At 41.0% G+C, this 25,291-nt stretch overlaps 3 protein-coding genes across 5 annotated transcripts in view; all 3 read left to right on the top strand.

Annotated features, from left to right (window-relative positions):
* Positions 1 to 10,989, top strand: part of LOC133505311 (mucin-5AC-like) — a 31,330-nt gene extending 20,341 nt beyond the window's left edge. Inside the window, exons 1-9 of one of the 2 annotated variants that reach the window (XM_061828442.1) lie at positions 4,630 to 4,750; positions 6,991 to 7,162; positions 7,256 to 7,368; positions 8,053 to 8,224; positions 8,947 to 9,056; positions 9,196 to 9,367; positions 9,860 to 9,972; positions 10,524 to 10,695; positions 10,849 to 10,989. In XM_061828442.1, the coding sequence (XP_061684426.1) occupies positions 4,645 to 4,750; positions 6,991 to 7,162; positions 7,256 to 7,368; positions 8,053 to 8,224; positions 8,947 to 9,056; positions 9,196 to 9,367; positions 9,860 to 9,972; positions 10,524 to 10,695; positions 10,849 to 10,975 (1,257 nt within the window). In that variant the 5' untranslated portion in view covers positions 4,630 to 4,644 and the 3' untranslated portion in view covers positions 10,976 to 10,989. Of the gene's footprint in view, positions 1 to 4,629; positions 4,751 to 6,988; positions 7,163 to 7,255; positions 7,369 to 8,052; positions 8,225 to 8,946; positions 9,057 to 9,195; positions 9,368 to 9,859; positions 9,973 to 10,523; positions 10,696 to 10,848 lie in introns of those variants that run through there. The other variant, XM_061828440.1, reaches the window with a different exon arrangement.
* Positions 3,070 to 4,591, top strand: LOC133505315 (cartilage intermediate layer protein 1-like). The gene is made up of 5 exons (XM_061828445.1): positions 3,070 to 3,217; positions 3,892 to 3,941; positions 4,025 to 4,052; positions 4,171 to 4,197; positions 4,399 to 4,591. Exons 1-5 carry the CDS (start codon positions 3,196 to 3,198, stop codon positions 4,572 to 4,574), a joined length of 303 nt encoding a protein of 100 aa, XP_061684429.1. The 5' UTR covers positions 3,070 to 3,195; the 3' UTR covers positions 4,575 to 4,591.
* A 2,722-nt stretch (positions 10,990 to 13,711) lies between the features above and the next one.
* Positions 13,712 to 25,291, top strand: part of hnrnpul1 (heterogeneous nuclear ribonucleoprotein U-like 1) — a 52,942-nt gene continuing 41,362 nt past the window's right edge. Inside the window, exons 1-3 of one of the 2 annotated variants that reach the window (XM_061826806.1) lie at positions 13,712 to 14,676; positions 15,135 to 15,384; positions 20,529 to 20,783. In XM_061826806.1, the coding sequence (XP_061682790.1) occupies positions 15,168 to 15,384; positions 20,529 to 20,783 (472 nt within the window). In that variant the 5' untranslated portion in view covers positions 13,712 to 14,676; positions 15,135 to 15,167. The remainder of the gene's footprint in view (positions 14,677 to 15,134; positions 15,385 to 20,528; positions 20,784 to 25,291) is intronic. The other variant, XM_061826807.1, reaches the window with a different exon arrangement.

Here is a 25,291-nt window from a genome sequence, read left to right on the forward strand (position 1 = left end):
GGCAAAGAGAGCAGGTGAGCGGGCAGGCAGGAGTCGGTACACAGGAGAACGATCAAAGCAGGCAGAAGTATCAAAGGAGTCAGGCTTACAAGGTTGGTCGGAGAACAGGCGAAGGTCGGTACACACAGGTTGTCGATGAGGGATACCGGAGCACTCGAACGGGACATGAAGCTCAACGAACTGGCGCCGGCCAGTCGTCATCGGGGTCATATAAATACACAGCATAATCAGGCTGCATGAGGCGCAGGTGTGCGCCTACCAATCAGCGCAACCGCACTGGCACCCGCACAGCCCGGGCTGGAGCGGCAGGATCATGACATAATTACCAAATGACGTGATCGCTACACAGGCCTGTGCATTTGATTGGGCACCATCCATCACGTTCAATTTTCGAAATCAGTCGATCTTTTCCAGTTGTATTCTATAGAATGATGTCTTTGAATATCTGTCTCGTCTGTTGTGACATCCAACAGTGCAACAGGTCGCAGGCATTGTGAATATTCTGCTCCAGTTTGTTGTCCCCCACAATGTTGAGCAGCTACGCTCGACCGTCAATAAGGTGCCATGAAAATGTAGACGTTCCGTGTACGAGCTCTATTGTATGATTTTCTGGCGAAAACTAAATTGTGTCCATTCAAGAAAAATAATGTGCTTGGAAATGTAAGTCAACATACTGGTCCCATATTTACATTGTCTTGACTCTTCTCAGTTATTTGGAGGAAGTAAACGATCCTTTGATGTGATGTTTCTTTATTTATTTTAAAAAAAACATTATTACTGTGATGAGTATTAAAATGACTCGCTTTTCTTCTTCCAGCCTTTCTGCAAGTCCAGACATACCAGGGCCATCAGTGTGCACACAGTCAGACGATTACATATATGAGGAAACAATGGCAAACTGGAAGGACACTAGTTTTGTGGTTGAGGGCTACATCACAGAGACATCTTCCATTTTCGATTCTGATGGAGATGGCAGTGACTGTGAACAGATTGAAAGTGACTTTGAAGACATTCAGACATTTTGTGTTCCCCCAAATGCTGCAGATGACAAAATGGTTCTTGGTTTTTGAATCATGTCTTTTGTCATTGTTTATGAATTGCAAGAAAACAGGATGTGCAGCAGAAGTAAGGGAAATCAGACACTCATTTATTGGTTCTAGGCTGTTGGTGCAAACTAAATGTGCTGTAGGGTGCAATTTCAAATGGTCGTCTCAAGCTGTTTTGGGGGGAATGGGTGCAGGGAACTTACTTTTAGCTGCTGCAGTCGTGTTCTCTGGCCATACCTTTTCTCGAGATCTTGATCTGTCAGACTATCTAAAAATCCCTATTCCCTCACAATCACAATTTTATACTCTACAGAGGAGGTACCTGTTTCCTGTCATCAATGAAACATGGATTTCATGCCAAATCGGTGGTCTACAGGATTGTCAGAGAGCCACTCAAGTTGTGATACATACTTGGGGATGGCCGATGTGACAGCCCAGGACACACAGCAAAATACTGCACATTTAGTCTAATGGATGCGCACACTGGACTCATAGTGGATTTTGCGGTGTTGAATTTGGCTGATCCAAAGGTTAAAAATTCAAAGGCTGTCAATGTATTGGCTACAGAAGTGGAAGAAAGATTATGAGGGTTGAATTCCCTGAAATTACATGTGGCATTTCAGCAAAACAATCGTAAAGAAAATTGTCAGTGCTTGTAAGAGAAACAAACTGCTTGCTCCACTTTTGGCTTGGTTGCGTTCAATCAAAAATCGTTTTTGGTGGTGTGCAGCGTCATATGAGGGTAATGTCAAATTATTGAAGGAAAAGTGGGAATTGATCCCGTGCCATGCTGCTGATGTTCATGCATGGAATGACAAAAGGTTATACCATGCATGTGAACAGCCAGTCCTTGATGGAAATGACCACAACGAGCAATGGTTCAGATGCACATGATTGCCTAACCAGATTTGTCAAACAATACAGGCTGATTTAAAATACTGTCCCCTGTATTGCTACACTGGGGAGTTGGAGGTTTACCATTCTTTGACAAACAAATGTTCCGCTAAGAGGAACCAATTTTCCCATGACGGAATGGTTACCAGGACCCAGCTGGCTGCAATCGACCGGGCGATTGCAGGGCCAAACAAAAGATGGCCAGCCAACGTACAAATTTTTTGTCCCGAAGTCCTTCACCAATGACAAAAAAATGGGCGGCTAAACCTGTCAAAATAGCCAAGGACCACCCATACCGTGAACACATTCATAATGCTGACAAAAAACATATGTGAAGACAAACCAATAGTGGCAATTTGTGAAAAAGTATTAAATTGACCATATTTGGACATGCAAGATTTCCGTCCAACAGAGGTAATATGCATTTGATTTCATTTGTTGAGGGTAATCTATTTATGTTGTCTTTGGAGTAAAATATTAGATTGAATTATTTAAACATGCTGAAAATGCAATATGTTACATATGAATAATATGTATCTAGTAATATGTAATATGCATGTTATTTTTTGGGGGGGGGGGGGGTTGTAACTCAGTGGTTTACCTTGGCGCTTGCATCATTTGTCCTTCCCCCCTGTCGCACTGCTCTTTGGTCTCTGGGCCAGAAGACTTGATCCGTGCCTCATCCACCAGTGCCGCTGACAGCCGCTCGACCAGGTCCACCTTCAGGCCATTGACGGCGGCACTGGATTTCTATTTTAAGATCGTTAGTTTTGAGTTTCTCAAGTCATCCAATTTGTAGGCGACTGCAGAGAAAGGGGGCGGGGATAGGACTGGGATAGTTGACAACGTTGAAGTTAAAGGCGGAGGATTTTTTAATTTTTCAGTATTTTAAGTTCAGTTATTTAAATGAATTTATTTGAACAAAAATTCATTTTTCCTGGTTGGGAGCTGACACGCATAAACCTCAGTTCCTAGAATCGCCCTTGGCCCCGCCCCTGGGGGTCACATGGTACAATTGAACAATTTTCTCTTTATATTTGTCGAGTGTATTTATGCATATTCAATTCTCTATCAGAGTTGTATAAATATGACCCACGTTGAACATTTATTGGTGAGAATTTTAAAAATGCCATTATGGACAATCTTGCCATCATTTACTTGGTCACCTGACTGCTAAAGGGCGCGAAGAAACCCCATATAAAGGAGTCACAGACTCCGCCTATGTGTGCACTTCTACTGAGAGGACGGCTTTAGGATGCAGCATCGTTTGAACGGCGGTGAGTGCCAATATATGCTTCGAGGTCAGACTAAGGAATAAACAACCGGGTTAGCGTTTTAGACGAGCGAAGGGGAATGAGGAGTTGGGTGGTGTCTGGTTTATGCGATAAACCAAGGGGGCAATGGTTAACTGTTGACTTGTGAAGTGTGTGTGCAAGAGGTATTGTCAGTGAAATAATTCATGACGTTCCGCTTGCAGCCACAGTTTGGGTCTGTAATCTTTTGTGTGTGTTGGTATTGAAGTTTCAGATTTTACTGGCAGAACATGTGACACCTGGAGTGCACACAGGTGGAATTCATTGGACTTCATTGGTAGCACGCTGTGACGTACTTTAACAATTTGTGAATTAAAGCACTTCATTTAAAAGACAGCTCCAATGTGTTAACCTTAAATCTTGATATTTCTAGTCACTTGTAATTAAAACCTTCCTACCAGAATTATTCAAAATTCCAGCCTTGTGAATCATTGCTACAACTTTGAAAATATGAACTATTGCCTCTGTGTGCAGTAAATTCTGTCTAGTGGGTTGTTCCTTGTAGTCAACTCAGCCATCCTATCAAGTATAGCACAATTGTGTAAATTTCCTTTTGAGGTTTTTTTTTTTTTCCTTGAATGTGATTTTTAAACAAGCCAATGGTATACTTGGTTTATATATTATATTATATTTTCCAGAAAAAACTCCACCCGTTGCTGCAAAAATGACACTTTCAATAATCAAATGGGTAATGTATGACAATTTCCTCAATTGAAACATGGATCAAGATTTACCATGCAGTTGTAGTAATACTGAATTGTACTCCATCAGTTGTTCACACTCGTGCTCCTTCATTCTGGTACATTTTTTTTTTTTTTTTTTTTTTTTTAGTTCAACCTTAATCTTTACATTGTTTCTGCTCTGAAACATCTTGGACATGTCCTGTATCTTAAACTTATTTTTGTGTATTTTTCTAGGGAATCTCATGGAAGTCAGTGGTGACCGTAAACAGGCTGCTCGATTTGTTTATTTTGTGTAGATTATGAGGGCTCAAAATGTAAAGCATAACACACTGGGGAGGTTTGAGTCTACTGATAGACTGTTCTCTTATGCACATTAGATGCCCAACAACTTTGCCTTTTTTTTTTCTTAACCAAATTTGGGTAAAATGGTAATGTTTTAAACTCTGTAAATGATTGCTCCAGAATGCTGGACTCTGTGGTTTGATCGTGACAACCCCTCTGGTAGCGGAGATTTTGAAACTCTTCCTGAGTTGTTGAAAGAAAACCCTGAGAAGATCTGTAAGCGTCCAATTGAAATTGAGGTCCAAACTGCATCTGGAGCCATTGTGAGTTCAACAGGCGACGTCATTCATGTGTAAGTACAAATGTTGACAAAATGCAATTCCACCCCATGGATGCCTGATTGTACTGTTTGCCTCTTCACCACAAATGCGCAGAGAGGATTTGTATGTAGATCGTGACCAGGCCGGCAACGGTCGTTGTGAAGACTATAAAGTTTGTTTCTTGTGCCCCGTTGAGTTCTGCAACCCAAAAGGTAATCTTGTCCTGAATACTGCACACCCCACTATTGACCAGAAATTGTGATGACTGTGAATCCAGATTAACAAAAGTGCTCAAACGAGTATGGTGAGCAAAGAAGGGTCAAATTTTGCAATTAAAAAAAGTTTTTATACCTGCGTGGACTGAATTTTTGAATTACGATTACCAATTAGCAACATGTGGTGGGTGTGATGGAGCTAATTGCAGTGTGATATTGGTCTAATCTAGGAGGAACAGCAATTTAGCGAAAGATGTTCATTTCGACAGATCCCAATTTAGGCAATTTCAGAAGTTTCAAATGTATGAACTCTGGTAGAGTCCCATGTATTTGTAGCAGGTGACATTGCTGGAGTGCTCATTTAGTGGGGAGTTTTGATTTGATAGACTTTACTGTTCAGTGCTTCTGTAGCCCAGCTATAGCGCTAGCTAGGTTAACCGTGCAATGTTCACATTGAAAATGGAGACTGTAATATTCCTTGTTTTAAATGTTAAATTGACAGTTGCTTATGAAGGCTGTTAACCAATCAAAAGCAGTGCTGCTTGTATTCAGCCAATTTAATTTTTAAGTTGGGTTTTGCCAAATGCAGTTGATGTTACTTTTCAGTTTCGTTGTAGCGATTGCAAAAGTTTGTCTACAATCATGAGTCACACCTGTATAAATCAGTGAAAGTCCTCCGGAATTCTGGATTTTTAAATTTTCATGACAATAGCTCTGAAATTGCCTAAAATTAATCTGAATATTAGTTGACAACATTGGACAAACATGCGTTTGTTTTTGCTTTCACAAGCGTAGCCATGTTGAGGAACAAACACTAAGAGTAACGCCCCTCCCCTCGCATTCTCTCAAGACGTCGCTTACTTTGTGTGGTCTTGACATTAATTTGTTTATTTCCTAAACATTAACCAAACAAGCCTGCTCCAACCAGTATTCATCCGGAAACAGGAAATCCAAGTTAACCGTATTGAGCATGTACGAAAGCGCATGTTCAGAACTGCTTCATGTAATGCAAGTGCATTTGTGTCGAAAGTAAACATCATGAGCCATGTCAAAGGAAATTCGGTTACACCAGGGGTGCTCTTTGTGTCGATCGCGAGGCAGTGTGACGATGTAAAAAGACTATCATCCACCTCGTCACTTGAGTCAGGTGTGGCCAATACCTCGAGCGCATGCACGTTCTAGCAAGCCGGCCTCCTATTTATGGCATTCACGCACACACACACGTCACGATTGTTGACCGACATGTTTGTTCCTATGTATCGCTAGCTTGTTGCCACGAACGCCGATTTTATGTTGAACTAAACTTTCAGCATTTTCAAAACATTTGAGGGGATAGACCGTTTGGTTATTCCTTGACAGGCCACTGCATTTAACTTTTATTCAGAGTTTGTCAGATCAAGAATTTTTGAAAAATTTTAAATACCGTTTTATATCATGTTCTACGAGTATCCGTTGAAACTGGAAATGATCATTTCTGAATTTGAAATTCTAGTTATATATTTGCTTATTTTATCTTTATTTTAGTTATATTAATCCAGTAAGTTATTTTAGGGCCATCCCTAATCACACCCGCAACTTTATCTGCGACCACGACTGACCACACTTGTACATTTTTCGTGTATATATTAAAGGGAACTGATTATACTATTAGTATTACTAGATCTAAGATGGTGAGCAATGTGGTAGTGTATCAGTACAACGCGACGTAACAAGTTTGAGACTTAAACGTTAACAGTAATTACTACAGATCAACATGTTTTGCTGTACGGTGTAGAAATTCTAGGATATATTCTATATGTATAATGTGGGGAAAAGGACAATTTTAGATGCCTTTTTCCTGAATAGTTCACTTAATTTGTCTTGAGATAAGATGGCATATTTTAATGACAAATGTAATTGTGCTATCAAGTGATAAGGGAATGGGGTGCAAAAGTCTGGGCTTGGCCCTTGGAACTTCTGCCTTTTTTTTTTTTTTTTTTTTTTTTGGTCAGGACTTAGAAATTTTACTTTAAATTTTTGTCTGAATTTTGTTCACAGATATCACCAGAAGGCACCACAGCCATTTTTATTTCCCAGGGGAGCATGCCCCCGGTCCCTTCTAGTACTCACATTTGTATTTTCACGAAAGTCCACATTCATCACGAATAAATTTGCAACAAGCAAACTATCCTATTTCTTTGTTGCGTGTAAGTAAGGAAATTAAATGTCTGATCATTGTGATTGAAAACTTGCTCCAGAATGCTGGACTCCATGGTTTGATCGAGACAATCCCTCTGCTACTGGAGACTATGAAACTCTTGTCAACCTACACAAGGAAAACCCTGGGAAGATCTGTGAATATCCAATTGACATTGAGGTCCAAACTACATCTGGAACCAGTGTTGGTTCAACAGGCGATGTCATTCATACGTAAGTACATGCTGTGCAAATGATTATAAAATACGTCTTTTTTTTTTTTTTTTTTTTTTAAAATGGATGACAGTCCATCGTATGTCTCTGCAGAGCTGATGCCATCACAGGGTTTGCTTGTAGGAATCGTGACCAGCCACACAATCATCGGTGTGCAGATTATAAAGTTCGTTTCTTGTGCCCACTTGATTTCTGTGAACCTGAAGGTAATGTGATAATGCCACAGATTTCTGTCCAACTTTTTTTTTTTTTTTTTCTTTGCATGGTAGCTTCAAACGTTGACGTTTGACAAGTGTTAGAAAACGTATCTTAATTCTTGCGTTTGTGAAGGCCATGGAAATTTGATTCCACTTGACATTTCTCTCATTTTGTCTATTGCTGCAACTTGAGCATTACATTGAATAATTTTGTGCCAGAATTGCCACTGACACATGCCTGTTTGCAGCTGTATGGGGCAATGTACCATCAATGGTAGTTTTTAATCCTCTTTGAGTAACCAATTTCTGGATTTGCTGACACTCCTTGGCCCTCTGTCTCCTGATTAGTTTTTTTTTTCCATTTTTTTTTTTTTTGTCGGTGATGGAGTATGCGCATGGTCCCTATACACCGGATGAGTTGATGGAAATCAACAGAGCAAAATTCCAAGTAGACACCAAATGTTAGCCACTTATCAAAGGCTTTAATACAAAAACTGATATAAATTTGAATTGCAGCGAATCCCCCCCCCCCCTGCTGTTTGGTTTTCCTCTTACTGTCTTTTTATTTTTTTAGGATGTACATGTATTGGCCATACACCTCAGATTTCTGGGCTTCACTTACAGGTTAATGCAAATGTTTTTTTCTTGAACTGCAAACTTACCACACCTTTCTCTCTGGATGCATTGCTTTAGAATGCAAGACCCCATGGTACGATCGAGATAATCCTAGCGGGACTGGAGACTTCGAGATACTTGAGAAACTCTACCTTGAACATCCAAAGGAAATCTGTTCATTTCCCCTCAACATTGAGGTCCAAACTGTTGCTGGAAATACTGTAGCTTCAACAGGAGATGCCATTGCTGTGTAAGTACTAGATCGAGTTGATTAAGGAACTTTGTGTGGATTTCCACACAAAATGTATGGTGAGTGGAACCTCAATTGTAATGAAGGAAATCATGCTTCCTGGCCTCTAAAACCTCTGCATTTCCCATTCAATTGTTTCTCTTCTGAGCAAATGGATATTGCAGCCTTAGTTTTGTGATGCTGGCCTAATTTTTGTTGTATGGAATCTTGGGAAAGGTTTAAGTGAAGTTACTCAAACAGAAGTTAGTTTGAGGAACAATTAACTAACCAGACTTGAGGGAGAGTGTGATGCACAAATAGTAACTTTTTTCACAGCACTTGAACGAGGTGGCTTTGTGCACAAATTCATTTTGATGACCCTTGGAAAAGTGAGATTTTTGCATCCAGTCTGTCTTTTTTTACAGACACTGACTTGTGACATGCCACTAAAATTTCTGTCCTCTTTCGAATTATTCCAAATATAAAAACTTTTAGTTTATCAAAACCTGCCTTGCTGATACTTGAGAGGGTTGCGATTGAGTGCCATAGTGGCTTGACAAAAAAATATACCAATTCAGTATAGCGTGCTTAAATGTCTAAACGTGCTCACTCCGGTAAACTGACATAAGGCTAGATGAAACTTGAGTTTCAACTGGACAATTTTGTTCAGGTTCCACTAAACTGCTTTCATGGCTAATACCTGCACACATTGCTTTAATTGAAGTGACTTTTTATCCCTGCAGAGCTGACGTGACGACTGGGTTTATCTGTAAAAATGCTGACCAGAAGAGCGGCCATTGCTCAGACTATAAAGTTCGGTTCGTATGTCCCATTGCGTTCTGCAAAGAAAAAGGTAAATATGAAATCAGAGGTAATCTGGTTTTCCAAATGCTTGTTTGGAAGCTTATGAAATTTATAAATGTTGACCTTGGATACCAAGTATCGATGTTACGAAGCTCAAATTTGTCACCCTTGCAATGGACTTTATGCAGAATGCTGGACTCCGTGGTTTGATCGAGACAACCCCTCTGGTTCTGGAGACTATGAAACTCTTGCCAACCTGCTCAAAGAAAACCCAGGGAAGGTCTGTGAGCATCCAATTGAAATTGAGGTCAAAACAAAATCTGGAGCCAGTGTTGGTACAACGGGCGACGTGATTCTTACGTAAGTACAAGATGAACCACAAATGTTGACTATTTCAGGTAGATTTCCCAAATTTTGTCAATGGAACAGGTGATACATACTGCAGAAATTAGGTAATTTAAAACCAATTGTAATTTAAACCTGTACTCCGGCTTGTAGTTTTTTTTTTGTTTTTTGAGCTGTTCACCTGAGACTGTCTAAAATGATGAAGGCATGAAAATGTTCTTGCTTTGTATCAAACTAGTTAATTATTTCCCAAAGTGAACATCTCTCTTTTGCCCCTTCCATCTCAGATATTGGACTGAAAGGCAGGCTATGGATAATGGTTGGCAAATTTTGGTGATTGCTGTTTAGGATATTTGGCATTTTAGACAGGATCTTTTATTTAAATAAAAAAAAAAATGCAAATAGGTGGTCAAGTCTGAAGAACTAATTGTTTTTTTTTTTTTTTTTTTTTTGCTGTGCCTACTTCATAAATTCTAATTTGTTTATATATTTTTGTTTTTCTCACAGATCTAATGCACAAACTGGATTTATATGTAGAAATCATGACCAGCTGCATAATGGTCTTTGTGCAGATTATCAAGTTCGTTTCTTGTGCCCCGTTGAATTCTGCGAAGCAAAAGGTAATCTTGCACAAGTACTGTATTTTTAGCCAATAGTTTATGCTGGGGAGGGAGAGAAAAAAAACCACTACTGTTCAGATCAATCGTATGTGATATTGTACATCACAAATACTCTTTTGGCAATCTTTTCTTACTTGGCAATGCATCACAGTTAACTAGGTAATTCCCCCCGCTACCAACCAATAGATCATTTCCAGCACAACTTGTCGGATTTGGATAAAGAACACTAAGAATTGGAAAGTTATCACAGTCTAGATACTGTTCAATTGCAAAACCAAATTTAGTCCTTCACATCTAAATGGTCATGGTATTTTGGACTTTTTTTTTTTTTTTTTTCTTTTCTCCCCCTCCCCTCAAGCTATCCTGAACATGTAGTCATAACGTTTTACTATGGAATAAAGTCCAATGTTTTTACTTTGATTTCAGCCACAAGTTTTCACATCAATATAATACTGTAAACAACCTGAGAGCAGAGCTACCATGTGATTGGATTCAGAAAACTTTCAACTGAATCAAACTACATTGTCATCTTCTTTCCTGTCTATATTAAGAATGCAAGACTCCATGGTACGATCGAGACAACCCTAGTGGGACTGGAGACTTTGAGATACTTGAGAAACTCTACATAGAACACCCAAATGAAATCTGCCAGTTTCCGCTGGACATTGAGGTCCAAACTGTCGCTGGAAACACTCTGGCTTCAACAGGGGATGTCATTAGTAGGTAAGTACTCCATTGTACTTAATCTAACCGGATCTGCTTGGTTTAAGACTTTGAAGTGCTCACAAATGATGCACAGTACACTGAACTGATAGGTTCAGAAGCTGCTATTAGTTTCCATGTTTTGGATTTAAGTGATTACTTTCATCTCTGCAGAGTGGATACAACTACTGGGTTCATCTGTAAAAATGCTGTCCAGAAGAGTGGACGTTGTTCTGATTATAAAGTTCGCTTCACATGTCCCATTGATTTCTGTAAAAAAATGGATATTCATGTAAAATAAACTATGCGTTTCAAGTGATTTGTCATTTATTCTGGTATGCTTTGCAGGCTGTTCTTGTGGTGAGGTAGCATAAGGGGCATCTCCAAATCTAGTCTCAACCTTAGCTTTTAACAACTACTTTAAAAACAATTTCTTATGCAATGTACAAAAATTCTGCAGTTATGGCACACTAGCCCCTTAATCTTTTTAGATGACTTTATTGCTGACTTTGACCATGCAACCTATTTATCATTGCTGACTTAATATATTCCTCATTGGTGAAACTTAGTGCAGGGTTTTTGATTTTATGAGTTTGAAATTAACTCGTGAACTGACCTATAATGGTAATACTTGAGATTTATTAACCAGGGGCGTTTTGGTGGCAAGTATGTCTATCACGTCAAAGGGCCACTGACACCTAAAACTTTTAGTATAATGGAAAAAAAAAAAAAAAAAAAATAGCCAGAACAGACACATCAGTTTGTTTACAGCACATCAGAATGTTGCCCCCCCCATGAAAATTCTCAAGGCATATGCCAACATTATTTGTTGGAAAAGAACCAGGAAGTGACTTTTTTTTTTTCCCCTCCCCCAGCCTCTTACAGTGGTGGGTTTGATTGTACCTGTTTTACCAGTGAGAAATTTGCAAGCTTTGTGGGTTTTAAATGACAGGTGTGTACAGAGCTATTAAAAAAAGAGGGGGTGGGGGGTTAATTTCTGTTTATGGCATGTTAATTTAGAATAAACGTCCTTGGTCAAACTAGCAAACTATAACACTTGTAACCAAGACAAAACAAAATAGAAATAGACAGTTTAGTAGCGTGTAACATGAGCGACCTGGCCAAACCTGGAGCAAATGTTATTTCCAGCGAATGTTCCAGGAAGGCAGTGTGGCCGTTAGTCGGTGGCCCACTGTTCGGGAGGAGAAAGGAGCTGAGTCATATCGCAGTTAGCTTCCATTCCACCCGACGCAGAGGTGGGTTGAGCCAGGAGGCTGTCTGGCCCGTGTTGTCACACGGCTGACAGGGAGGGGAAAGGAGCTCCCCGCCCCATGATCATCGGTGTCTGGGCACCCCTGATGTACGTACTTCGCCCGGTGTGGGTCCTCCTGAGTATGCTACATTCATGACTTGTAAAAGGGTTAGGAAATCAAATAATTATGGGCCAGTCATTTTGAATATTTCACAGGGTTCCTCATCTGTCTGTCGGGGAGTCCATCAGAAGTGATCTGCATATCGTCTAATATCGCAAAACAATAGGGTTATATGGCCCCAATCACTTTACTTGCTTCTGAGATGTTCTCTTCAAAAAGAGCTTCAGTCTCAGAAAGGGTGTCAGAAAAATCTGAAAATCTCTCGTTCATCTGCCACAGCAGATCAATTTTGTGGCGCTCACGTTTTTGATGGAATCATTAAGACTGAAAACTCATCCCAAGAGACACTCCTTAGTTCACAGCTACCAAACATCCACATCCCATTTTACATCCAGCTATTTATTTTTTTCCCTTTGTGTACAGAATCACTGACACCAGTGTATAATACCTGGGTTTCCTGCTCACTCACCTGTTAGCTGATTTTTTTTTTTTTTTTTTTTTGTCTGTTTTGAGAAGCACTGTTTAATTAAAAGGCTTTAATAATCTGAGAATACACGTCTGCATATGCCCACTCACAGTGGACAAGAGCATCAGGGGCTGCTCCTAATTCAGGGAATGAGGGGTTCATCTGAAACTTCATTTTCTGTCATAAATTTATTTGGTAGATAGAGCCACTCTTGGTCATTTGAGTCACTCCTTTGAATAAATCCCCCAAAACATGCATGGTCGGACTCCAGATTGCCTGTACATGAGAATGTGTTAATGGTTTATGTCCCCTGCAAGTGACTGGCAACCAGTTCACGGGGTCCCCTGCCTCTCGCCCAGAGGCATCTAGGATAAACTCCAGCGCAGTTGTGACTGGTGAGGATAAGTAGTGTGGGAAAATGGATGTATGGGCTCCTGCAGGCCTGACCCATTCCCGTGGGACAACCACTGGGAGAGAGGACCGCCACACCGCGCCCTGCAAAACTGCCTCCCAGAACCACCATCATCCCAGACAGTGCCCACTATCTGCTCCAGAGTGTAGGAAGTGGGCCTGTGCCTGAACCAGGTAGCAACAAAATCCTCTGTGAGAAAACATTCCACAGGTAAGTTAGAAAGATTTACTTTAACACTGTTAAAGTTTGTTTGTAAAGAGTTTTTTTTTTCTCATGAGCTTAATTCAATTGAACAAAATTTTGTTTACCGTTGTTGTTCACTGTTCACTCTGCTTCACCTTTATTGGCATACGGTTTTTCACGAAAAACCGATGTAAATATTTTCCAAAATGTCATCAGTGGATAAGCAGGCAAACACATTTTCTGTGAAATTCTTGATGAATTTCAAAATACAGAACTCTGTAAATTGAATTTGATTTTCAAATATGAGGAAACAAGTTTAAATTTTCTCTCTGAAATAGGACGTCACAGAGACAACAAATGAACAATGCGTAACGTATTTTCCCATTGTGAGTCCTTATTTCCAATTATATAAATTGTAGGGATTTGCGAGTCTGGACCCTACGCGTGTTCATGAATCGAGGAAGATATGACCAATGATTAGAAAAAGTTAGCAAATGGATTTATTACAAAGGAATGTGCTACTCAGACGTCCGGGTCTTATCTCGGTATCTGCCGCACACGAGACGTGTGTCTTCTGGCAGGATAGCCAAAGAAGAAGACAAAAGCTGCCCAGTAACACAAGGTTTTTATATGTATGAGTCCATGGTAGAAGTGGCTGCCCCCCCCCCTGCAGTCTGGTCCTGGGCCGGGATGGTAACTTTCCGATCCTTATCTCGTGTCGTTCGTCTCCACGGCAATGCCTGCAAGAGGAGGATAGCGCCAGCCGATTTTCTGCGTACAAAGATCAAGGACAACCACCGGCTCCACAACACATCCTTCTCTGATTAGCAAATGGGCAACACTTTATCCGTTGATTAAATATATAAGGTCATATTTAAGCAAATAAGGAAAGTGCAATAAAAGTAAAATAGTCTTCAATATCTAACTGATTGACTTAAAATGTAATGTTTTTATGACAAAAAATGCTTAGCTTTTTGCTGTTATGATGATAGTGCTTCACAGCGTATTTTGGGAAAAGTGAACATGTCACGGAAATCGGGCCCTGGGTAATATGCAAGGTTTCTTGGTAGTCACGGTGTTATGTCTTTCCTTTGCACTTAGCCTTTTTTGGCTTACCAAATCGAATTACAAAATCCTTCATGTTACCAGGACTGAAAAAAATATCAAGCTCACACGACTAGTTTTAATTCTACATGCCAAAATTTGAGGAAAAATCCCGTCATAATCCAACCTGTAAACCATGTCCTTCACGCATTTTGGGAGTACAAAGATGGCGGCCAACGAGCGATTGTTGGCGGGCAATACTTCCGGTGGCCGGAAACAGCTAACATTCCGCTACGTTTTCCTCACATCTTTATATTGAAACACTCCAATTGTATGGCGTAGTTTGTAATTGTTAAAAAGGATCAAAATTATTTTTTTCCAAAAAACGAGGGCAAAATGTGTGCTGACGTAATGTCCGTCCTTCCATTAAGTGTCTGGATAGGCCACTAGGGGGGAGTCGTGAATCTTCGTTCTCTTCCACTACTGTACAACGCATTCAGTGCCCGCCAGACTTGTCGGAGGAGGTAGGCCACGGCTGGAATTCCATCCATAATTTGACGCGTAACATTTGTTATTATTGATGCGAATGACCCTCGGTATTCAGTTTGCATGCAAGACCCATGTACATTTGCGAATTGCTATTTTCGCGCGGAAAGCTTCAGCTCTCGCTGCACTGCGATTGCCCTCCTTGTGCTATGCTCGGTAGCTAACATCGAATGCGATAAACGAGCATTCGAAAATGGCAAACGAGTGGCGTTACATGCGTTTGCGAATAGTTGATTTTTGTCTAACATTAATTGTAATCGCGATTTTAGGGCGAAGCTTCCCCTTGTTGCGTGTTTTGGTAGCTATGAAGCTAAATACCAAATGTTTGTATGTTAGCCTGAACGTTCCAGTAATGGCGCGCCAATGTATCAGCCTTGCAAGTTCAACTCAGCACGGAAAACTTCGCAGTCTCTCATCAGCTCGCTTTCCCCCCCAGCATTTATACTGCACGAAAACGCCAGGAAACGCGATGAGTTTCGACGTGAAGAAACTGAAAGTAAACGAATTGAGGGACGAGCTCCAGCGCCGCGGCCTCGATGCGAAAGGCCTGAAGGCGGAGCTGGTGGAGCGGCTCAAGGCGGCGATGGAAGAGGAAGCGCTGGCGGAGTCGCCTGGCGGAGTAGGAGGCGAGGAGCAGGGCGACGATGACTTCCCGGATGATGAGGACGAAGCGCAAGAGCAACAAGGTAAAGTACGGTTTAAAACTTTTTTTTTTAAAGTTTCCCTTAAAGGTCCACCGACATCCCCATATACATTTTAAAATAGCCTTTTTTTTTTCGACAACGTGACCACATCCGGGGCACCTGGCCGTGTTGGATGGGTTCACTCTACAGACGCGCCTTTCATTCTAGTGCTTTTGGATTTACACAAATGTTCGTACAACTGTTAAAAGTGATCCATGGTGGCTAAAAAGACAAGAGAAATTTATGGGGCCTGATTAGATGTTGTTTCAAGAAACTGTTAAGACAAGAAGTGTGCTTTGTTCGACAATATTGACCCATATACCTTGGAGCACATAACTATGGGCGGCGGTAACCTATCCAGAGATCGTCAATTATCTCCTTCTCGACAAGTGCGTACACCATGGACCAACTAAAGAATTACAAAGGTCTGGAGCCCGACAGTCAATTCATCAATCGCTTGGTTCGTCATGCGGCGGTATCTATTGTAAGCAACCTGTGTCACCACACTGCTTAGGTTAGTGTACTGCACAATGGAATTTAAATCTGTATTGCGTGAGTATAGTCTGCGTTGTTAAATTATGTTGATTATAACAACAAAAGAGGTGTATATTATTGTTTTTGTTACTGAGAGAGGGAGAGGTCAACCGGGACGAGTCCCAAGTGGAGCCCCGCACCTTTTTCTCCACTTCCTCGGCTACATTTTTAGCTCAACTCACAAAACAGCTAGCTGTGTGGTAACTCCTTTTGCAAACTTATTATAATGAAACAGAAAATACAGATTTTAGAGACAAGCATTGCATTCACACACGAGTATTGTGCTTGGCTGCTAGATCAGCTCTGCTAATACGAGACAGCCACAATTGTCGCCGTTTGGGTGCTCACTGCTCAGTTTTCTCGCACTGGTAATTGATCACAGCTGGCAGTCCAAAGAAAGACTCTTTAAATGTCTGTTTGAGCAACTGATAGTATAGCAGTGCGCTTTCATTCATACGCCTTTCTGAAATTACTTCTGGTTAGTTACGTGTGTTAAAGTGAATTCACCAAACAAAGATGACGCCCACGTTCTAGATCGGAAGGTGTGTGACATCAGTCGAAAACAGTCTATAGATATTGTTATGAAAACTACATGTAATGTTATTCACTTCATTGTCTATACAAAACAAAAAAAAACCCCCAGCTGAGAGCGTGTCATTCATGTGCAAAGTTGCGGAAGTCTCACTCGACATCGCAGTGGCGGCCATATTGCCTGCAACGTCATTTACAGATGTCACACTGGGACAGTCACCATTGAGAAGACGCTGTGCCAGCTGCTATGGGAGACGAACAACAGAGATTTTCAGATTTTGTTCGACGCCCCTTCTGACACGGAAGCTCGTTTTGAAGAAGAGAACATCTCACAATCGAGTGAAGTGACCGGGCCAATATTACCCTCTCGTTTTGAGCCATATTTATATGATATGCAGATCACTTCTAACTAACAGACTCCCGGACGGACGAGGAACCCGATGAAATATTTCAAATGACAGGTCTATAATTGTTCGATTTCCTAACTCTTGTACAAGTCTTGTGTATGTAGCGTACTCAGTAGGACCCAGGCCGGGTGAAGTAAGTATGTCAGGGGTGCCCAGGCGCGGGTGGGAGGGGAGCTCCTTTCCGCCAGCAGTGTGACAACACGGGCTAGACAGCCTCCTGGCTCGACTCACCTCTGCATCGGGTGGAACGGCAGCTAACTGCGGCGACCGGTGATATGACATGGCTACGGCGGTTACGTTCTGAGAGGATTATATCGTCTGACGCGAATTGAGCTTTTTATTATTGCTGCTTTCGGAGGAGTTTGAGTTTGGTGACTATACGTCTAGTTAGCTGGTGTTACACGCGACGAAACTGTCTTTGTACTTCTATTTTTCTCGTTTTGTGTTGTACTGTTTTGCGTGTGTGATTAAATTGTCTTGTCTGATCAAAGGGATTTATTCTAAATTCACACATAACATATGCTATAAACTGTGAGACAAACTAGTCCCCCACCACTTTTTTTTTTTTTTTTTTTTTATAAATAGCTCTAAACACACCTACCGGTCATGTAGAACCCACAAAGCTCTCGTCTTTTGCACCTGTGCAATCCATTTTTCATGACAAACTGGGTGTTTTGGAAAAGCGTGAAGAGTGAATCCATCCTCCCGAGTGTTCGTTCAAACTCCAATAATACAACGAACTGGCTTTTTGGCTAACTCGATGGGGGTGGGGGGGAGAAGACAAGTAAATTTTCGCCGGTACAATAGGTATAGACCAATATAAACACTCAATACCGTTACTGAGAAAAAAAAAGTCACTTCCTGGTTTTTCTCAAACACAAATGCCTTAGCAGGATTTTCATGGTGAGAGATGCAAAAATCCGTATACCACACAATCATGACGTGTGGTGAAAAAACAGGCGGGTCCATTGCAGCTGCCTTTTTTTAATTTTTTTTTTATTTTTAAGACTTACAGAAAATCATGCTTTACATGTCCGTAGACCTTAAAAGAACAGGTCATAGGTTTCATTTTTACTGCGTGTTAGACGTTGCAATCTGTCTCAAAAGGACACAAAGTATGGAAAGAGATTCAATGATAATCCTTTATAAAATTAACCACAAACAAAGGACTACCATAACCATTGAAATAACATGGTGTTTTTACTGTACACCTCTGGTGATCAGTCAACTTTCTGCTAAAATTTCACTTTTAATGAACATTTATACTACTTTAATGTACATTCCTTGATAGACAAGTTATGGGATGTCCACCCCCGAGCCCCACTGAATTAATAGGGAGTTTTCCATTAAGTAGTTAAATTTGTTTCTCAGATTACTTTCAAAGCTTCATCACATTCATCATAGGCTGTTTACTCCTCCTTGAACGCTGGCTGGTAGATAGATACATTCCGCGTGTCCACCATGCACACACAAATATAATTTCTAAATTTGACTCAGTTACTCCGCTGGGAATTTATATGAAAGTGCATCGGTGTGAGGTTCTGCCGTTACAATAAAATGGTTCTTTTACTCCGTCACAATTAGAATTTACACGATAAGGATTTTTGTGGCCGACCAACAAGTTTAAAAAAAAAAAATAAAATAACGAATCACCCGTCGGATCACAACATGGAGTAATGTCTATGTAAATGACCTGCTCATTTACTGTAAATACTTGTGTACTTAAGTGCTCTGAAAATATTTAAGATAATTTATCTTTGTTCATATACTGTATTTATGCCAGTGAGGCATAGTGACAGAACAAATGAATTGTCTTCTTTTGAGATGTCAGGAAATGCATCCAATAATTTAATGTATCCCACTTCTTGTGACATTTTTGTTTGTTGTGTGCTGTGACATTGTTTTTATTCCAATTATAAAATGTGCCTTGGCTCTATAAATGTTGGAAATAACTACACTAGTCAAATTGTGTATTCTAATTAGTCGGGTCAAACAAAACATTACAGTATGGAGTCACTCACATTTGAAAAATGTACAGTTGTGGTCAGTCATGCCCGCAGATATAAAGTTATGAGTATGGTCCACCAGTCATGTCCGCAGATAAAGTTGCGGGTGTGATTAGGGTTGGAATCTCAAGACCTTAAAATAAGTTAGTGACTTGTTATATCCGAGCATGTAGTTATTACATAATATCATCGCTATCTATTGTCCATCCATTGAACTAGCAAGCTAGCAGTAGATCTATATCTTCCTAAAGCATGTAGAGGGGAAGTTTTCAACTTCAAGAAAACGCGGTACCACGGGAGGAAATGACAGCGTTTCGCTATATAGGCAGACTAGTCTGTTAGAATTTAGATCAAGTCAAAGTAAATCACAATCTCATATTTCTTATAGTTAGATACTGAAAGATTACCTGTGTTATATCCCAGAAATGTTTTCAGTGTAACTGAATTTACTTTGACATGGCTCATAATGTTGATGACTTTCGAAGTAAATGCGCTCGCAGTATGTGAAGCAGCTAGGAACGTGCTTTTGGCATCACTTCGGAACGTGCTCAGTATGGTTAACTTGCATTTCCTGTTTCCCGGGTGAATACTGATTCTTTAGGATCAGGCTTCTTTTGTTACCAACGTTCATGAAATAAACACGTCAATTAATGTCAAGACCAACATTCCCTCTAATTTTTTACGTGTCTGAGCAAACACACTAGGCCTGTGAGTGCCCCCTTTGACCACCGGGAGCAACATCAGACGTATGGACGGTGGTCAGATCGGTGTCATCCATTGAAGTTACATGGCTCATTCAAAGATTCAGATTACAGCATTTACATTCCCATCCTTGTTTATTCAGCCACTGCCTGTTACAAACATTATAGTGAGTACAATAGTTTGCAGGTATAACTTTTCCTTAATCTTTGTTTCATGTAAAGATACAGTATCTCCAATTATGTAAGATGACAATTTATGGTCCAGTGCTCCCAATAGAAAAAGCGAGTCTGTAGAGTCATGTTTGAATTTTCATTTCAATCTTAATTTCTTTATTAAATGATTGTGTTTTTTAATTTGTTATAGATTTTTTTTTTTTTTCAATGCTCTAACTCTGCATCACCAGACTAGTTTATGGGCACTTAAAAATGTGATGTCACCTTAACATGTTATCAAAAATTAATATTTCAACGTAGGGAAAATTTACTCCCTTATTGCTATTTAACAGATATTGGCACATTAATTAAATTTCAGGTCAACTTTTCACCGAAAGAATCGCATTTGAACCCAGAGAATCACAGTCAGAATGGGAGGCTTATAATGTCTTGTACTAATTTGTGTGAAGTTAAATAGTGTGAATTTACTCTTCTGTAAAACTAGCCACAACACCCCAGTTTGACCACATTTTAATTTGGACGATTATCTGCCAAAAAAGACTGCGTATATGTGCCAAAATACCAAATATTGTCCTTGATAATCGGCCCGGTTGATACTCTGTCAGGAATATGCATTAATATTAATATCATAAATATGTATAATAGAAGATAACATTTATTAGCCACACAATAATGATTTATGAATAATTTCTGCAGGAAAAGTGGATACAGGAAATAGCACACAAAGATAGATGGTTGCAAATGCATCTCCTATAAGATATTTTTTTTCTTTTTCTTCTGTGTATTCACATCAGATTCCTTTGCTGAAGGCAATGGCGATGCACTTTTTGAGGACGACGAAGGCAGAGATTCGGGCGGCTACTATGAGGAAGAAGAGGCTGAGCCAGATAGTGAATGCAAGCTGCCATACGAGAGTCAGCCAGCATCAGATTCTGGCCACAGCATGCCAGACTTCGCCGCCGATCCAAGCCTTGACCAAACCGCTACCGTTGCAGAGGCTGTCGTCAAACCTGAACCAAAGGAGGAGGGAAATGTTGATGTCAAACAAGGTGCATGAAGTCTAATTCAATTGACCCCTCCGTACAGGGCACTTAACCACGCCTCCTGAAGTGACGTCCCGCCACGTGCGCTGACGTCAGACAAACAATTGGCAAAAATATCGGCGCTGCAAGAAAAGAATAGAGCGAAACTGTCCAATTTACCGGCTGATTTTTCACTCGCATTCTTAGCTAACAGTGAAATATCGTTGAAAAGCATACAGCAGGGCTTAAAGTATTTCAGCGAGCGGTATTTCAATGGTATTTACATGCATATCGACGGAGAAACCATTGATATTAGCGCGAGGTCTTTCCAGAGTCAGAGGAAGACCGAGAAGCCACATAATATAATATATTATAACCCAAAGACGAATTCGTCATTGACAGTTTCCTATTTTCGTGTTACATATCACACTTGTGTGCAGAATCTGTATATGTATCTGTATAGCCGTTTATGAACCACCGTATGAAGGAAAAAAACAATCATTCACACGTAGCTATATTATGCAAGCGAAGAACTGCTAATTCATTTATATGAGACATGTATTGAAAATCAAATATAGGGCATACCTTCGTGCTAACACAGTCCGGTTTACCCTAGCCGCGAACAAAGCGACACGTTTGTGCAGTCAGATCATCGCAAAATATCGCTCAACACAGATCAAGTGTGTCAATCATTCACACGTAGCTATATTATGCAAGCGAAGAACTGCTAATTGATTTACATGAGACATGTATTGAAAATTAAATATAGGACTTACCTTCGTGCAAACATTTCTGTTCCGGTTGATGGATTCAGTTGATCATGCGGTCTTCCTCAAAGTTTTATCCATCAAAGATATTTTTCGTACTCAGTCTTCTGTTCCGGTTGATTTTAGATGGATTCAGTTGATGATGCGGTCTTACACAAAGTTTGATCCATCAAAGACATTTTTCGTACTGGGTCTTCGGTTTGAATTGAACTGTACCAACTAGCCTTTCAGGATACCTGTTGTCACTATTATAAAGTCCGTGACTACACTTCTTTACCATATCTATTGTTAAAGAACCCAAATACGCGATAAACCGCCAACAGAAGCTATACTGGACCATGCAGCGTTGTCTGAGAAAACTGCGGGTCCAAAAGGGGCGTGGTTTATGCAGATCTCTGGCCTCTGATTGGTCAGTGACGCGGATTGCGCAATTTCTACAGAGGGGTCAATTAAACCTAAGCACCATGTCTATGCATTGGGTATTCATTGCATTATTTAAGCTATACTGGACCATCCAGCCAGCGTTGTCTGAGATTTGAGTCTGAGATTATGCAGATCTCTGGCCTCTGATTGGTCAGTGACGCGGATTGCGCAACATACACGGAGGGGTCCATTGAACTCATTATGAAAGGAGTCCTCTGTTTATGAAGTATATGTGTATTTCACAAAAGTAAATTCCGTATTTATTGACACGTGCTCAGTGATGGTATCTGTGTGCCCCGCGACTGACTGGCGACCTGTTCAGGATGTAGTCTGCCTTTTCCCCTAATTTAGCTGGGATAGGCTCCAGCACTCCAGCAACTGTTGTCTGGATTAGCGGCTTGAAAATGAATGAATGGATGGATTTAGGACTTTAGGGCTATGACAACAGGATAGTGATAGATTTTGACGCGTTCTGTGATGGACACAAATTTGTTGTCATGGCATTAAAACTGTATCGAGCCAGTTACTGTATTGCATTTTCTCAAATAGTGACAATTTTGTTTACAAACAGTAGTAACAAAATAAAAGTGCTGGGACCATTGAGGTAAATTCCAGTAATATCCCTACAAAGCCCTGCCACGAGAAGCAAAGATTGATCCAGACCCATCCAAAGTCTTTGTGGACACATGCACCTAACACACAGTCATACCTACTGTCGGACTGCGTTTGAAATTGAAATTTTACCATGATTTTGTCCTCTCAGTACCATTTAAAAACATGACAATCAAACAAGACCATTAATATGTCTAATGCATTGTAAAAGCACCCTTAATGCACCTGTTGCTTGAACGAACAAACGTGTAGGATATGTTGCTCTGTTCTCCATGAGCATGCTTTGTTTGGAGTTAATTGTATATCTAAATCCCAAAAGGTCTTTTTAGACACATGGCAAGGCTTATGCTAACATTCAATGGAAAACCCAATTCACAATTAGAAGCCACCAGTGGGATTTACCGTCAAACAAATATTCCCACACAAACGATAGGAATTGATAGAACGGTAATACTCACAGGGGTATATTCTTCCTAGTCTGTGGAAAATTACTTATGTTCAATTAACCCCCCCTTTTTTTTTTTTTTTTTTTTTTAAATCATATTTTTCATGCTTGGACTTTACCTTAGAGGCAAAGGTGTACAGACCGGGTCTTAAATTTACAGGTATTATTTTACTTGCTGCTTTTTTTTCTTGTCGGTTACCTGTGAAGTTGAGTTTTATTAGTTGAATAAATATAAAATAATTTACGTACAACTTTACTTTGTACATTAATATGACGGTGTTTTGCAGCCATGTGGCTCGTCCGGGCACAGCACAAAAGAGCTCAACACTTGTGGGACGGGGCATAGGGGTCAGGTGCAGCCTAAACTATGCAGTTCCCGAAGTCGGGGACCTTGGTGATCCGAACCCAGGCTTCAGAAACTGGCTCTAGGGAAGTGGGATGTCACCTCTCTGGCAGGAGAGGAGCCCGAGCTGGTGTGCGAGGTCGAGAAGTTCCAATTCGATATAGTTGGACTTGACTTCACACACCGCTTGCAGGCATGAGGATTTCGGCAAATATGGTAACCGATCTTTCGGTTCCGTTGATTTTTGTCCTGGGAAACGATTTTTCGGTTCCCATTGATAATGCTCATGGGAGCCGGTTTTTACATGTACTTCAAAATAAAGCCTTAGCAGGCATGAGCATTTTGTCTTTTACGCTTAGCAACCGACATGTTTGACTAGCGTTTGAGTGACCCGGATATGAATAACTCGACCTTGCGCATGCGTAGCGTAGAAGTGGAAACCGGTGCTGTTTGTAAACCACACTGACAAAGCTGGGCGTATTAATCATTAAAAATAAATAGGTTCATGTAGGTTTGTTTTAAACAGATTGTTGTATTTTGTTGAGAACTTGTTTTACATTCCACACATGGCTGAATTTTATCAAAAGTAAGCCCAGAGATCTGAGAAACAGACTTTCGGTTCCGTGTTTTTTCCGGCTGGGTAACGACACGGTAACGGAACGATCGTTTCCATGAAATGCTCATGCCTGCGCTTGGGTTCTGGTATCAGTCCTCTTTAGAGGGGTTGGATTCTGTTCCACTCTGGAGTTGCCCACGGTGAGCGGTGCCGAGTAGGTGTGGGTATATTTATTGCCCCTCCGGCTCGTCGCCTGTACGTTGGGGTTCACCCTGGTAGACGAGAGGAGAGCTTTCACGGGTCCTGTTTGTGCAAATGCAACAAAGGACAGTTCAGGGTACCCACCCTTTTTGGAGTCCTTAGAGGGAGTGCTGTAGAGCGCTCCCGCTGGGGACTCCATCATTCTGCTGGGAGACTTCAATGCTCACCTGGGCAATGACAGTGAGACCTGGAAGGGCTTGATTGGGAAGAATGCCCCCTGATCAGAACCTGAGATGGTTCTGTTGCTGTACTTCTGTGCTCATCACTGATTGTCCATAACGAACACCATGTTCAGATATGGGGGTATCCACGTGCACTAGGACACTGTAGGTCGCACTTCAATGATCAACGTTTTGGTCGGTTCATTTGACTTGCTGCCACGTCTTGCGCACACTAGTGAAGAGAAGGGTGGAGCTGTCAAGTACTCACTCTGATTTGGTGGCCTCAGTATTGAATTTCTGCTTTTTGCAGATGATGTGGTTCTTTGGCTTCATCAAGCCATGATCTATCTTGAGCGGTTTGGAGCAGAGTGTGAAGCAGGTTGGATGAGAATCAGCACCTCCAAATCTGAGACCATGGTCCTCATCCAGAAAAGGGTGGCGTGCCTTCACCAGGTCGGCGATGCGATCCTGCGCAAAGTGAAGGAGTTCAACTATCTTTGGGTCTTGTTCACAAGTGACAGAAGAATCGAATGGGAGATTGACAGGTGGATCGGACCAGCATCTGTGCAGTCTGTTGTGGTAAAGAGGGAGCTAAGTTGAAAGACAAAGCTCTCAAATTATTGGTTGATCTATGTTCCTGCCCTCACCTGTGGTCACGATTTGTGGGTCATGAACAAGATCCTGGATACAAGCGGCCAAAATGAGTTTCTTCCGCGGACTGTCAGAGATCTCCTTTAGAGATGGGGTCAGAAGCTCGGTCATCCTGGAGTCATCCGGCTCAGTCAAGCCGCTTCTCCTCTGCTTTGAGAGGACCCAGATGAGGTGGCTGGGGCATCTGCTTTGGATGCCTCTTTGGGACGTCCCTCCAGAAAGAGACCCCGGGGATGACCCAGGACACATTGGAGAGACTTTGTCTCTCGGCTGGCCTCGCTAAAACTACTCTCCCTGCGACCTGACCTCGGATAAG

Source organism: Syngnathoides biaculeatus, chromosome 8 (genome assembly GCF_019802595.1).
Source record: "Syngnathoides biaculeatus isolate LvHL_M chromosome 8, ASM1980259v1, whole genome shotgun sequence".
Classification (NCBI taxonomy): domain Eukaryota; kingdom Metazoa; phylum Chordata; class Actinopteri; order Syngnathiformes; family Syngnathidae; genus Syngnathoides; species Syngnathoides biaculeatus.

Bases quoted from the DNA above. Each gene is read 5' to 3' on its own strand.
- LOC133505315 (XM_061828445.1), top strand. From the start codon at position 3,196: ATGCAGCATCGTTTGAACGGCG. The intron at 3,218-3,891 runs GTGAGTGCCAAT...TATATTTTCCAG, and splicing joins GCAGCATCGTTTGAACGGCG to AAAAAACTCCACCCGTTGCT. The intron at 4,198-4,398 runs GTAAACAGGCTG...TGATTGCTCCAG, and splicing joins CATGGAAGTCAGTGGTGACC to AATGCTGGACTCTGTGGTTT.